The sequence below is a fragment of the Quercus robur genome, chromosome 1 (genome assembly GCF_932294415.1).
Source record: "Quercus robur chromosome 1, dhQueRobu3.1, whole genome shotgun sequence".
Taxonomy (NCBI): domain Eukaryota; kingdom Viridiplantae; phylum Streptophyta; class Magnoliopsida; order Fagales; family Fagaceae; genus Quercus; species Quercus robur.
In genome coordinates, this window is record NC_065534.1 from 34,615,168 (window position 1) to 34,630,297 (window position 15,130).

General features: G+C 36.5%; 2 protein-coding genes across 2 annotated transcripts; both read right to left on the reverse strand.

The window, feature by feature from the left end:
- Positions 1-4,004: 4,004 nt before the first annotated feature.
- On the reverse strand, positions 4,005-5,142 carry LOC126732848 (uncharacterized). The gene has a single exon (XM_050435894.1). The coding sequence runs from the start codon at positions 5,048-5,050 to the stop codon at positions 4,229-4,231; it is 822 nt and encodes a 273-aa protein (XP_050291851.1). The 5' UTR covers positions 5,051-5,142; the 3' UTR covers positions 4,005-4,228.
- A 4,823-nt stretch (positions 5,143-9,965) lies between these two features.
- Positions 9,966-14,242, reverse strand: LOC126732858 (BTB/POZ domain-containing protein At5g60050). The gene is made up of 2 exons (XM_050435905.1): positions 13,175-14,242; positions 9,966-11,186 (listed from the first exon to the last, which is right to left on the reverse strand). The coding sequence occupies exons 1-2, from the start codon at positions 13,844-13,846 to the stop codon at positions 10,236-10,238; spliced, it is 1,623 nt and encodes a 540-aa protein (XP_050291862.1). The 5' UTR covers positions 13,847-14,242; the 3' UTR covers positions 9,966-10,235.
- Positions 14,243-15,130: the final 888 nt, after the last annotated feature.

Here is a 15,130-nt window from a genome sequence, read left to right on the forward strand (position 1 = left end):
AATCCAATACGCAAAATGAAGAGAATGGCATCGTAATCAATGCCCATTTGCATAAGGTCTTGAGAAATAAAAGGCAGTGGTGAGACAGAATCTCCATGACGTAGGCCTCTATTACTATTAAAAATACCAATAGGAGTTCTGTAATCCAAAACTAGAAACAAACTATGGAAATAGAATATTCCATCCATCCCCTCCATTTTCTCCAAACCCACACCTCTACATAATGTACAACAAGACAGCCCAACTGAGGCTTTTTCCAAATTAATTTGAACATTACCCCCAAGTTCCCAAGCTTCTGTTGGCTGTCCAAGTATTCATTTGCTACAAGAGATGAATCCAGTATCTGGCTCCCATAATAAAACATTCTGACTATTGGAAACTACCTTTCCTAGCAGTACTTGCCTCCTCTTTTCGGACGAAGCTATTAAAATTAAAAAAGGGTCAAGTCTCACTGATCACATGCTAAATAATAGCAGCCTAGTTTATTTTAGGTTTCAATCTTATTTTTTTTTATTCATGGGTACTGCATTGTTTGGCCAAGAACCACCCAAGTTTTGAAGGGCAGGTTTCTATAGAAATAAAAGGATAAACAACCATAGGCTCAGCCTGGTTGGCCATGAAACATTCAATTTGTCAGAGATTATGGTTTTTGGGTGAACTAGTGACACTAGAGAGTCAATTTATCACTAACGCAACACAGTAAATACAAAAGTTATAGCTTGGAATCATTTACAAAAGCAACTGCTTGCTAGCATATAACATTTGATAATTCTAAAGCATAGATGCAGGCCAGCATTGTCCCCAAACCAGCAGAATCAATGGTCAGGTCCCAGCATTTACAGTTCAACTAGCCAGTCCAGTGGAAAAATAATAGACTTGAGACTACATAATTGAATAATGGTTTGGATCCAAATCCCAAACTTCTGAGATTTCATACACACTATTCAGTTTTACAATTGGAAGCAGCAACATGCAAAAAGGGCCCTGAATAATTTATCAGGCCTGGACCTGGACTCAATGGAAATGCCCAAGAAAACCGATCAAGCTGCGCCATCAACTATAGCTTGTCTTATAATGGATTACTCAATTAGAAAGAAACACTGGGACTCAGGCCAACTGCTAGCCAAATCCCAAGATAAAGCAAAGCAGGAAAAGCACAAAATAAGATTTATGATTATAAGAAAGGAGTACCTCTATCAGTTAATTTATGAGGTATAGTGGACTGCTTACTTATTAATCTGCTCATATTACTTCAATCCAAAATCTTTGAAAGAATGCCTCCTGGCTTCTGAGCCCAAGCAAACGCCTCTTCCTCCAAGTCCAAAATTTAAACAAGTCCTTGATCGTCCAATGTCATTAGTGCAAAAGTTTCACTCAGTTAATCACTTACACCGTATATAATCTTTTAAAGCTTTGAGGAAATCTCAACAGTGTGGAATAAAATAATCTGTGCCCTACAGAGAGGGTAAAGCATACAACAAAACAACATTGAGTTTGATATCTTTTATTGCTATCAAACGCTAAGTATACCCAGGAAAGCAATATTAAAGGTTTTAAGATGTAGCATAAAGTATGAACAAGAAAGGAAGCACTTTTGAGCATGACACTTTTGGAAAGGCATACACCAGTAAAAATGTAAAATAGATTTAGATTGGAAATAACAAAAATTAATGAAAACAAAACACTGGATGATCATTTTTGACATTTATTAATTGTGATGAATAAATAAACAGGGAAAAGTCTAAGACAATATAGTAGTATACCAAGTAGCCCTCACAAATATAAATCTAGGCAATCTTTCCTATGCTAGGCCAAACAGTTGGTCTGTTCAAAAGTACTTAAGCATGTAGAAAATCAAGTGGTGACAGTTACTCAATTGAAAGCATCTCCAAAATCTCATGTTATTACAATGCTTACCGAATCAGGCAATAACAATAGCACAAACCTAATGTCATGGTACTTGTTTTTCCAAAAACTGTGGAATGCCCATGGTATCACAAGTCACAACACACAATTGGAGGACTAAAAACCTACCCATAGACTCCTAATTTAGGCTCTCAAGATTTCCCAATGACTGAACTAAAAATCAATCATCCAATCACTCTGGAGTTGCAAATTATCACATTTCCAATTACATAGATTATTTCAAGAGTCAGCAAATCATTAAGTAAGCACTTCTTACCATAAAGATTATCCAAAGAATATTAATAATATAGCAGCATCTGCATGTACAAGTGCTACCACTCAATGCATGTTCCTTCCACCAATCAAGTTATGACATCAAGAACCTAATCCAATTGAATTTTCAATCCAGCTAGCCCCCTACCCACCATCTCCCAACATGGGGGAAGAAGAGGTTGATACAAGGACAGAATTCAAAGACAAGAGAAATACATGTTCCTTCCACCAATCAAGTTATAACACCAAGAACCTAACTCAATTGAATTTTCAATCCAAAGAGCCCCCCACCCACCATCTCCCAACATGGAGGGAAGAAGAGGTTGATATGAGGATAAAATTCAAAGAGAAGAGAAATGCATGTGCCTTCTACCAATCAAGTTATGACATCAAGAACCTGATTCAATTAGAGAGCCCCCACCCACCATCTCCCAACATGGGAGGAAGAAGAGGTTGATGTGAGAATAAAATTCAAAGAGAAGAGAAATGCATGAGTTGATGCAAAGAAACAGATGAACCTTCAGTGAATTGGGTATTGATATATAATTTATTTTCAAATGAAAATTAAAGATCTTCACTGGTGACCTCTCAGTCCTGTATAGCATTTACTAAATAAATAATGATGGTTTAAGGATTGATGGAAAAGCAGCAAAAAGGAATATATTTCTTTGCTCACTCTGCAACTATAGATTAGAGACTGCATTATTGGATAAATTGTATGCTGTTTTTTCTTTCTTCTTTTAACCAGGCATATAATGCATGCATTTAAGCTTTAGGGAAATTGTGCTACGGGTACAATGGCACAATCTAATCAAATATCAAGAAATTCAGAAAATGTAAAGAATAATTTGTGGAAGCACTATTCAACCATGAAAATAAAGAAGTCGGGCTCATAAATTTGTGAAATTTTCACTACTTTTTGACAGTTGAGTGTAAATACGTACAACTAAAGCTAACCAGCTGATTGTTTTGCTGATATTTGTACTGCTTTAGAGCAAAACTATATAGATTAGAGCACATTATTGTGAGTTTGCTTCTAGACAGACAAAGAGTGGTTAAATATCTCCATTGGTATTTTTGAATGAAGTTTCTTTATTTACTGGGGATTTGAGGATTCTCTGCAATGTGAAGTATACCTACAATTTGGTTGTTGGAAATAATGAAGATATACAAATGCTTGAATGTTCATGATGTCATAAACTGCATAATCATTTTTCCTTTCATAATATCTTGGAGATCACTGCTTCTACATATGTAGTAGCATTACAGTTTTGCAAAATCTCATGTACTAACCAGATATGTTGTGACCAATATTATCCAAAACGAATATGCATTAAAAGTGAGAAAAAAACCGGATAAAGGTTGAAGCTTAATAAGATAACAAAGCCCAAGACATCATACGATAATTTGAAGATGAAGCTATGAAACAAGTTCCCATAATTCCAGAACTTCGATAAACTTCTTTGCTATAAATCAGAAACCATTAAAACTAAAACATCTCAATGACAACATTACCTAAACTGACAATATCCATTTTTTGTAGTATTAAAAAGATAACCAAGCAACCAGATGCAGTTAGAACTTCCATCAGCATATAATGGCGAAACAGTCTCCAAAACGCCTAAACAATAACGTGTACAACATGGCACATAATGTAAGCATTAAATAGAACTTATAGCTCAAGTGAAGAACAACTTCCTCTAACAGACTATGTAGTAAAGGTGGCTTTGTATTTCACTATGCTAACATTAACATTCACATGCTCAATTCATCAATCATAACACTGTTATTATGTTATTCAATACACTAAAAAAACAGAAGAAATATAACATTAACCATAAAAAATATTTCATTTCAATCAAAAGCTACCAAGAAAAATATACTCTCAAACGTTACATCAAAAACATGATCCGATACTAAAATAAATTTACCCTTAAGAATCGATTGAGCCTACGAATTGCTTCGTAACGAAATCTCCACGGGTTTCCAAATACAACACCAATCAAGAATTGATTGCTAAAACACCTAATTAAGTCAAAATTAGCTCAACTCAACCAGTTTTCCTCCTCTTCTTCTTGTTCTTGCCATCCACTTCGACTTCAACCTCCTCGACACTCTTCCTCTTCTTGCTCTCCTCTTTTTTTACTTCTTCAATTCCAATATTATTCTCCTCCTCAGCTTCAATCACATTGTTCTCATAATCACCACCATCATTTTTCTTCTTCTTCTTCTTCTTTTTCTTGTTCTTTTTATTACTCTCTGGCTCTTCCTCAATTACCATTCTATCCCCACCACATTGAACATTTTCGATATTATCATCCTCATCCTTCGCCTTCGCCTTCGCCTTCTCCTCCTTCTTCTTCTTCTTCTTTTTGTGTTTTTTTCTATCACTCTCTATTTCCAAGCTAGTTTCCTGGTCTCCGTGACCCGACTCCACGTCCCGAACCGAATTCTCTACAACATCGACTTTCAGCTTACTCTCCACACCTCCGTTATCCGCAGGGGTCAGGTTCGTGCCAAAACTATCAATACTCTCCGGACGAAGTCGTTTTTTGGGTTTGTGACTCGGAGCTTGACTCACCTCGATACTCTGAATCCGTGACGAGTTAACGCCGACGGTATCACCCTCGCTGAGGAACTCCGATTTGGACCAATCGCTCGTCCGGTCGGAGCCCGGAGCTCTTAGCTCCTTCTCGTGCTGTCTCAACTCCTTGAATGCAGACAAGGCGCGTCGGAGGTAGGCGGAGATGACCGGCGACGCGCCGTTATCGGAGGCGACGAAGGTGGAGAGTGTAGTAGTCGCCTTCTTGAGAGAGATTGGCTTCGACGAGAGGACCCTCCCTGAGACCGTCTTCATCGTTGTTGAGGCCATGGGTTTAGGTTTTGGTCCTCCAGGGTTTGAGTCTCTGTGAAAAGAAAGGGAGAGATTGCTAGGGTTTCAGGATTTATGAGAAAATTAGGATGAAAAAATAACTTTTTTAATAGTTTAGAGATAGAAAAATAAACTTTTAACAAAGTTTAAGGATAAAAATAAAATATTTTCAATAGTTTATGAATGGAATATGAATTTTTTAATAGTTTAGAGACGAAAAATGAACTTCTTAAAATTTAAGAATTAAAAAAAAATTTATAAAATTTAGAAATCAAAATAGTATTTTACCCTTAAAATTAAAAAGATAATTATTGTTTACCAATAATAAAAAAAAGAGTATTATTTATTTATACTTTAAACAAATTGTGAAAAAAAAAATAGTAATAATCAATTAATTCAAATAAGTTGCAACAAAAATTGAAATTATAGAATAACTTATTAATATTGAAATTAGGTAACTAGCTTTTTATTTTATTAATTCAAGTCTCGAGCTAATGTAACCAACAACTTGTTAAAAGTTAACGAATGTCGTAAGGGCATTAGTTTAGAAAATATTTTTAAATAGTTTTTGTGACAAATTAAAAAATAATTGATTTTTTTGTCAGCTTTTTATACTTCTCATAAAAGTTATATCAAAACTTTTTTAAAATTGTCAAAATAAATGCCTAAGGACATCTATTAAATGGGAAAAAATATTTTATATTAAATGATATCATGTCATCCATATCAAAATTCAATAAACGAGAGACGTGTGCAAAAATAACTATACAATAAACAAAAGACATTGTTAGACTTTAAGGTTTTACAAAGTGACACCTCCCTTTGAAGTTTCTCTACAATCTTCCAACCTAATTACCTAAGTTTACGCCATGCCCCTCTCTCTTCTTTATGTCATTTAGCATTTCCACCATTTCAGCATTAAAAACCTAAAAGAATTAAGCATTAATAATTAATAACTAATGAGATTGAGATTGAGGATTTATGAGAAAGCCTTTGTCGCTTTTTCATATCTAAGGGAGGTGCCCTAAAGCAACTCATTTTTGTTGTCCTCATCTCAATTTTCAAAGATATTCAAGATAAATTTTGTAGTTGTTTTGGCCAATTGATTAGCATACCTAAATCCAAATTATTCTTTTCATCTAATCTTAAGCGCCAAGAAAAAGATCGTATATCTGGTATTTTAAGTGTGTCCACTATAAACCAAATAGGAACATGAGGTACCCCCATTTTTACATCAAGAAGACAAGCGAGTTTGTACCAATTTATTATTAATAAAATTAGAAAAAAAAGATTGAAGGATGGCAAACTAGGTACTTATCTGTAGTTGGGAGAGTTACAATGATTAAATCCACAGCAAATACAATTCCTATTAATTCCATTTGAACTACTTTACTTCCTGGAAAAACTTGTAAAGAGATAGATATATTAAATAGTGGTTTTTTGTGGGGAGACTCTACTCATCATCATCGCACTTGTCATACCATATCTTGGGAAGTGATCACAAAACCAAAGAGGGTGGAGGTCTTGGTATTATTAACACTAGACATAGGAACCTAGCTCTGCTTATAAAAAGCTTGGCATTTATGGACAAATACAGACTTTCTACGAGCCAAACTCCTTAAAGCCAAGTACTTTCCTAATAACACCCTAATGGATACCAACTCCTCTAGAAATTCATCTCATATTTGGAAAGCTATTCAGATAGGTGGTAAATGACTATTTAAAGGCATGAGAAGCATGATAATTGGATACTAGGGGGACCTCTCAACATTTCAGGTATCATATTATGGGCCTGTTATCCCATGTAGAAGACTGGTATGGGTCAAAGAATAGAATGTTCAACATTCTTAGAACCCAACCACAACCAAACCACAAAATTTGAGCTACTTGGCAACAATTAAACAAATGAAGAGAATATTTAGGTTCAAAATTACACAATGGGCTATTTACATCAATATTTGGAACACACCTGGATAAATTCAGCTTTGTTGGGAGTATATTAGTAGAGCATATCAGAGTAGTAAATCATGTCGAATTAATTTAATTTATGCCATGTCAATTAATAACCTAATTTAAAAAAAAAAAAATTAAAATAGATCTTGTAGGTGTAAATTCCCAAAGTCAACAACGGGCCTGGGGCCCCACACGAAACCCAACCATGACCTAAAGGGGAAAAGGGGACCAAAAGACTTCTGGCCCAATCCTGTTGAGCCCAGTTTGTTTTAAAAGACGTCCGAGGAGAAATGTCTCCTCGGACGAACAAATATGGGCCCAATGTGCGTCCCCTCCGCAATGAAGAACCATCCTAGATAAACGTGGGTAGTAGGATGAGCCTCACACAACAGGAAAGAGGAAAATGTAAGACATCCAGGGAGAAGCCACAACTGCCGCATTAAATGCAAGGAAGCTATTTTTTCAGCCGCATTAATGTGAAAAAGACAGGCGAACAGTGTTACATTGGCTAGTGCAACTCACAGAAAGATAAGGAAGATGTCCGATGGGACAGGCACTCAAGTGAAGGCCCAGATGGTTAACAAGTGTAAGGTCCTTATCAATTTAAGGAGGCTATATAAGAGAAGGAAATCCCCATGAAGAGGGGATCGGAGAATTTAGAGAAAATGGAGAGAGAGAGGTTAAAGAATTCTGTAGTCTGTAACCAGAGCAAGAGGTGCCCTTATACGTCTCCTCGGACCGGTATCCTGTAAACTTAAATAGATTATTCTCACGTTCAGACTATTGCATGGCATTCAACTAAATAACATTCACTTCGTCCAGCCCTAGTTCTGTAACCCGCTCTCTACAAATTCATTGTTTAGGGACTTTTGGGCCAGAACCACTTACTTGTTGGGCCTGGGACCCAGAAACCGCCCCTTACAGATCTCTAAAGTCTAAAAAATTACATAAACTACAAAAAATAAAAGATAACTTAAGAGTCAATTCCTAGGTTTGTTTGGAGTTAGCACAAAGCAAAGGAGAATCTCTACGAATCAACAATTAGAATTTGGCCAAAATTAGTACCAAATTATTAGGAGAATCTCAAGAGAAATTTTGATTCCATAAAAATAATCTATTTTGATAGGAATACAATATTATGATTATATAGGAAACCCTAATTCTAATTCTAATTCTAATTGACTAAACAAACATAGTTCAAAATGACTTGAAAAATCTCAATTATTAAATTACAAAAACACTTGAATCTAGAAATTAAATTACAATACTAATAAAATATAATTGGAAAAAATGCCCACACACCTCCTAAACTTTTAGGTAGTGACCATGACACCCCTTGAACTTTTATTTTAACCAATTTAATACCTGAACTTTACACATTAGCCAAATTGGTACTTCAGTTAGTCAGCTGTTTCTTAAGCTAACACTCTAGTCACCTGACAAGCACGTGGACAAAAAAATTCCTGCCAATTGCAAACGATTGAGAGGAGAGAGAAACTGGACTGGGTTTAGAGAGGCCGAAAGGAGAGAATAACGAAATAAATGGCACTGTTGGTAGTCTCACTGGAGATTGAGTTCGTGGTTCAACCGCCTATCGCGCCATTCATGATGTTGTCAGAAGGTTGAAGCCGAAGTCAGTTCTCTCTCTTTTGTGCAAGAGATAGAAATAGGTTGATTTCTACACAAACAACGATAAGGGATTTTCTGCATCCTAATTTTAATTTTAAGCTGATTTCTATCAATGATAAAAACACAAATTTTCACTGGCTTGATCTAATCAAAGATTAGTGAGCAACTTGATTTTTGTCCTCCGTTGAGCAATACAAGGCTAAATTAAAATTTTAATGTTTAATGCTCCATTTTTCAAAATTACTGGTATTGGCATGTCCTGAAACTTATGAAGTTAGAAATTTAATTTCTTTATGGTTCATTCTAGGATAAACTTGTTGTTTATATGTTTGACAAAAGAGCAATATATGATTGACCTGGTCTGGAAAAATTGATCTTCATGGATACCAAGAAAGGATGTGATTAGATCACCCAGAAGCTTCGCATGGATGTTTGGCCAGCTCTTTCAATTCATGGAGATAAAATCCAAGCAAAAAAAGCTATCCTCAACTCGAGTTCCAAAACACAGTCTCCAGTATCACAGACCCATACCCTTTCTCCCTAAACTTCCTCTGTATCTCTGATCCTCCTTTAAGTTCCCATTCACAACCACTTGCATATTAAAATCAAACACCTTTGAAAATCCGTGCTCATCCCCACTCCATCCTCCTCATGAAGAAACAAGATTCAAGAAATCAAACTGTTTCTCTCTCTTGCACAAAAAATATAAAATTGAACACCCATAACTCCAGCTCTGGTCGCCGATGAGACCATGAACAACTTGATCGGCTGCAGGACCATGAAGTCCAGTTCCAACAAGACCACAAACTGTGCCATCTAATGATTAAACTCAACCCAGGTTTGTCTCTCCTCAAAATAGATTCTAATCCGATCCTCAATCCCCTAGGTCTTTCTTTAAACTCAACCCAGGTTTGTCTCTCCTCTCAATCATCTCTGTATCGTTTTCAATTGGCTTTGAGAATTTTTTTTTTCCACACGCGTGTCACATGACTAAAACGTTAGCTTAACAAACAGCCGACTAATGAAAGTAACAATTTGGCTAATGTGAAAAGTTCAGGTATTAAATTGGCTAAAATAAAAGTTCAAGGAGTGTGATGGCCACTACTTAAAAGTTTAGGAGGGGGTGTGAGGGCATTTTTCCCAATATAATTAAATACCGATATCTAAAATATAATTAACCAACAAAAATACAAATGACTGTAAAACTAAAGAAACTAAATTAAAATTAATATTTCTTCATACTTCCTGCATAAAAAAACCTAGCAACATCATCATCCAACGATTATGGACTATAACCTTTATTTTCTAATGTGCAACCATGGCAAAGCCATAATGGAGCTCAAACAAAACCTCAAGGCATAGATTTGCATCATTAATCATTATACAATTTTCACTAGCTTCCAGGGCTCTCACCATAAACTGCTCTATATAACACTGCATCTTTCAGATATTCTTTTTTCTCTATAAAGAAAATCAGAAATCAAAATGGATTAAAGCAGAAAAAGACTCGGCTGACAAGCAAAAAAATTGTCATTTCTTATGTACACATGTGGTCTGGGCTTTTGTTTTTTTTTTTTTTTTTTTGACACGGGGAACAAACCTTTTAATTTGGATAATCACAAACAGTAATTTGCAACTGGGAAGTATCCTGCTCAGCAGCAAATTGTCTGATGAAGGCTCTTCTCCACCAAACTTCAAATGCCCTCTGAATATTGGGGCAGTCATCTCCTTTGTTAAGAAATCGATCAAACCAATTAAGCAAGATAGCCTGCTGCTGCGGCAATGGCAGCGTAAGAATTGTTTGGCTTAATCCATCTTCAACCAGTTTCTTATCAACTGATCTAGAAGCCCTTCTCATCCATCCAAAGTCTTCATAAAGGGCTTCCAGCCATGTGGACAGTAAAGAAAACCGGGTGTCTTTGGGCACCAAGATATGACCTCTCCCAATAGCAATACAAATTTGTGCAGTGATTCTGCTGATTTCATGCCTGTACATGATGGGAAGTTTTGAATGGAGAGTTGCAAGCTCCTTCTGATCTGCCCATAGTTTCACAAATTCATCTCCCATTTTTTTATCAATTAGAATATCCACGATCCATTGCATATTGTCAGCCTCTCGAGCTATTTCACCCATTAAAACCCCTCGATCTCGATTCTCATCCACAGCTGCAGCTTCAGATAGGCATAGGCTAAGAGAACTAAGACATCTATGGCAAAGATGATAAAGGACATCCTTTGAGACATCAAGCCTGTTGCTCTCACTGGTTGCATCTTCTCTTAGTAACCGAGAAATCAGAGATTTCATTTCTCGACGAGCTTTATCATCTTTTGCTAGCAGAACACCAGTCAGCAATCTCAAGAAGATGTCATCAGCTCTTGTAGAAGTAGAAGGTTCAGATGATACTCTCAGCAGAACTTCGGTGACAGAGTCATTAAGCTCAAGTTTATTGATGTGAGATATGACTTTTTCCTCTTCATCTTCAGACCATGGTATGGCTTCCAAATACTCTAAGCATGATATAATCCCAGCGTCAAACATGATAGCTGCAGATACCTACAAATATTTCACTACAACAAACTCAGTGAGGAAAAAACTAAAGAGAGATTTTACAGTCCCATATACAGATGATATGAACATGGTATAAGCAGGTTGAATTTGCAAAAGCAAAAGGCCAGTACCTTGCTTTCTTGTTTTTCTGAGAATCAATAAAAAGTTAAAATCTTATGGCCGGTACTTACTCTCTTCATAGCTACTGAAAAGAGAATACATAAAGCTTGAAGTTTATATACAGTAGTGTTTTAGTCTATGAACTGTTGAGACACAGAAATAAAGATTATAGGATGTTCCCACATTTCAAAATTATTCCTCTTCTCCTTTCCAAAATTATCAATGAAAATCACAAGTAATCTAAGTTTTGAATTGAATCTTCTATGTAGCTTTGCTTGGCAACAAGAAAAGGCTCAACATGAACATGCTAAGCCATTAAAATGAATCTAATTCATATTAATGAAGATTTTAGTCCCTGATGGATCCATAAAAGGTAAAATCCAACATTCCAAGTTAAAGATTCGTCCTTTCTGGTCCAGTACCAAATGAGAACCTTTCAATTCCCTTTTCTTCTTTTTGAGAGAGAGAAGGCGAAGTGATCGTATAACTTGAAGTGTCCTGATTTAACATTTCTTAAAGCCAAACCCTTAAACAAAGCTAGACCCAATTCCTTTAAAAAACAAAATGAAATCATCTACAAACAAGTAAATATCACTCTCTCATTTTCTTCAATTTCCAACAACAATATCAGCACACAAAACAAAGTATTAGAACCAATGCACCCATATCTAAATCATCGTTCACATCAAACTGAAAGTAGTGGACTCAACCTTGCCTCCCACAAACTGAATATGCTCTAGCTTCTTAATTCATATGACAGCATTTCACAACCACAAGGGGTTAGTCTAATGGTCCTTGTGTCTCAAGATTCCTACCATGAGGTATTGGGTCCTAACAATTACATGGTATATGTAAAACCAAACCATCCAAGGAATTTATCCCTGTAATTATTTGCTACCTTTGAGATGGATGGATTGCACATGTTCAAGTATTGGCCAAGTCACAACATGCTAAGTTACATACAAACCAAAAACCTCCACTTCATAAGACAGGTCTCTAGGCAATTCTAAGTGCTTGCCTCCTCTTGGAACAACCTAGGAAGCACGGACACTTCATTTAGGGTGCTATACCTATATCATACCGATGTCATATTGGTGTCGTACCAGCCATTTCATCTCATATTCTTTTTTTTCAAAAATAGCTCGTTGCTGTGTTGTACTGTACTCCACAAACATAGCACCCCCAAAATCATATATCCCTCCAGAAATTTACTCAGAAACCACATACAAAAGATAGGTACACAAAAATTTTCAATTTTTTTTTTTGTCTAGTTAATAAGTGTCCTTAAGGCATTTGTTAATGGATAATTTTAAGAAAGTTTTGATATTATTTTTATAGAAAATATAAAATGTTGTTGAAAAAATCAATTATCTTTTTCTTTTCCCATAAAAGGGAAAAAGATATCACCTAAATTAATGGCTTTAAGGCATCCATTAACTTTTCCTAATTTTTTTTACATTACACATGACAAATTGTGATTAAAATTACGTCACTTTCGTATAAGTTCACTATACCACTTTTATTAACACCAATCACACCATGCCAACTTAGCTACCACTTTTATTAACACCAATCACACCATGGACCATACCACCTTAGCAATTGATTATAACATATCTCACAACATACCACATTAGAATCCATAATAACATGGCAACTTAGCAATTATGAAATTTGTAGTTTTACTCTACAAAAACAGATTGTCGGGTCACTGATCATTAAAAAAAAATTCCAAATATTCTTTTATTATCTTATTGAAGTTGACATTAATTGTCACATCAATTTATAAACTATTTTTGTTTTTAGCATTAATATGAAAATGGTAATTGCAGTTAGTTAGTTAGTTAATATAATATGTTTGTACGATTGGTTACCTTGAGCAAAGCCAAAATCTTGGACACGTCCTCACCCATCAACCTCTTCTTCAAGTTGAACTCATCACAGTACATCAAGACTAGGGTTTCCACGTAGACTTCCACGTCATCGCAGTCGCTGATCTCGACGTAGTGGGCCACCCCTATCTTCTCGTCGAAGAATCGGCTCTTCTCTTCCAACACGCTCTTGTGCATTTCCATCGTCACTCGAAACCCGTCTCTCCCAACCACCGACACCTTCACGTCCCCGCCGCTCCCGATTTCTAAACCGAACCCCAAACCGTCCGTGCCGTTTCGGTCCCGGAACGACGTCGTCCTCGTCTGCGTTTCGTCCAGGATTTTCGAAACGCGGAGGTGGAGCTTGCGGCGTCTGTCGTCGGAGAGCTTCGATTCGCGGTGTTGCTCCTCCGACATCATCTCGTAGAGAGTTTGAGACTGAGATTGAGAGTAAGAATTAGTCGGAGGTGTTGGTTGTGGTTGTGGTTGTGGTTGGGGTGGTGGTGGAGAAGAGGAAGGAGAGTAAACCCTAGGAAAGGAATTTGTGGTTTGCGGTGGAGGCGGTAGTCTAGAAGGAGAAAACGAGAGCGTATGGTGGTCTGAGATGAAGCCTTGCTTTATCATCGCCGATACCTCTCTTGATTTCAATGCGTTCTCCGCCGCCGCCGCCGCCATTCAATCTTTATAGAGAGAGAGAGAGGGGGGGGGGGAAGCACCAGAGATTGGAATTTTCTCGGGAAAATGAATGAAACGAAAGTTTCTCGGAAATCAAACAGAGAGAGAGAGAGAGAGAGAGAGAGAGAGAGAAAGAGAGAGCAGAAGTGAGAGTTTTTTTGTTCAGAATTAAAGTGGGGAGGCAATGGAGGAGAAAGAAAAAGAAATTTTAGATCCAAGAAAAGTTTTTTCTTTTTTTCCCGGGAAAGTAGAGTGGAGAGGAAAATGGTATCCAAGAAAGTGCTTTTGTGTGGGGGTGGTTTGGACCTGTCAGAAGTGTGTTTGTTTTATAAAATAAAAAAAATGAAAATTTATTTTTATTATATTTACTGAGACTGGAAAAGGCAAAAAACACAGTTGTTTAGGAAAAAAGAAATGGAGGGAGAGACTGGACGATTACTTCCACGTGCATAACTACTGCAAAGATAGACCAGTCTTTGGATGCTTTTTATGGGTTTGGGATCTTTGTAAATAAGAAACTATTTTACACCATTTTATATTCACCAAAAAAAAAAAAAAAACAACTGAAACTGTCCAGAATTGTAATTTTAAGTCACGATTTTAGTTATTTTTTTGAGATTTGTATAAGATCGTGTTAAGCAGGTGATGTGCAACAAGATTTTCCCTTGTCTAGATTGCCATTTTTGTATATTTTAATTATATAATTACTTAATTAGATGATGTATCAAATTTTAACAGGGTTTTTGGGGAGGTTTAATTGTGGGATTAGGTTAGCTGTGTGCATTTGTGGAGTTGACACTGCTTATAGGGCTTGGTCCTAGCTGCTGTTGCACTTGCACGCCAATAATACTAATCTCCATCATGTGTTGCATCTTACCGGTGCGAGTGGTCTCCACCTTTGACCTACACAGCTGTCTTAACACTTTTGATTGGCCTACTGTAATCACTAATCACCAATCAGGATTCAGCAACTTCATTATCAGATAAGCGAAAAGGCGATGCGTAGGTCTTGGAGAACTAATAAGAATGGAGAGTGTGTATTTCACGGTTCAAATATGTATAAGAACTGTGACGTGATGTACAATTTTACACTCATAGATTTATAACATTTTTAATTTGAATCATGAAATGCATCCATGGTTGTCAAAATCCCGATCTGGACCTTACGATCCTACGATTTCACGATTCCACCTACTCAAAACGATCTAGATCTTTCAAGGATCTTAGCGATCATTCAGGATCGGTAGGATCGCATGATTTTAACGATCCTAAACAACTTTGGTT

Excerpts from the sequence above, each read along its gene's own strand:
- LOC126732858 (XM_050435905.1), bottom strand. The coding sequence starts at position 13,846 with ATGGCGGCGGCGGCGGCGGAGAACGCATTGAAATCAAGAGAGGTATCG. Across the intron at positions 11,187-13,174 it reads AGATTTTGGCTTTGCTCAAG|GTATCTGCAGCTATCATGTT; the intron begins GTAACCAATCGT and ends AAATATTTGTAG.
- LOC126732848 (XM_050435894.1), bottom strand. The coding sequence starts at position 5,050 with ATGGCCTCAACAACGATGAAGACGGTCTCAGGGAGGGTCCTCTCGTCG.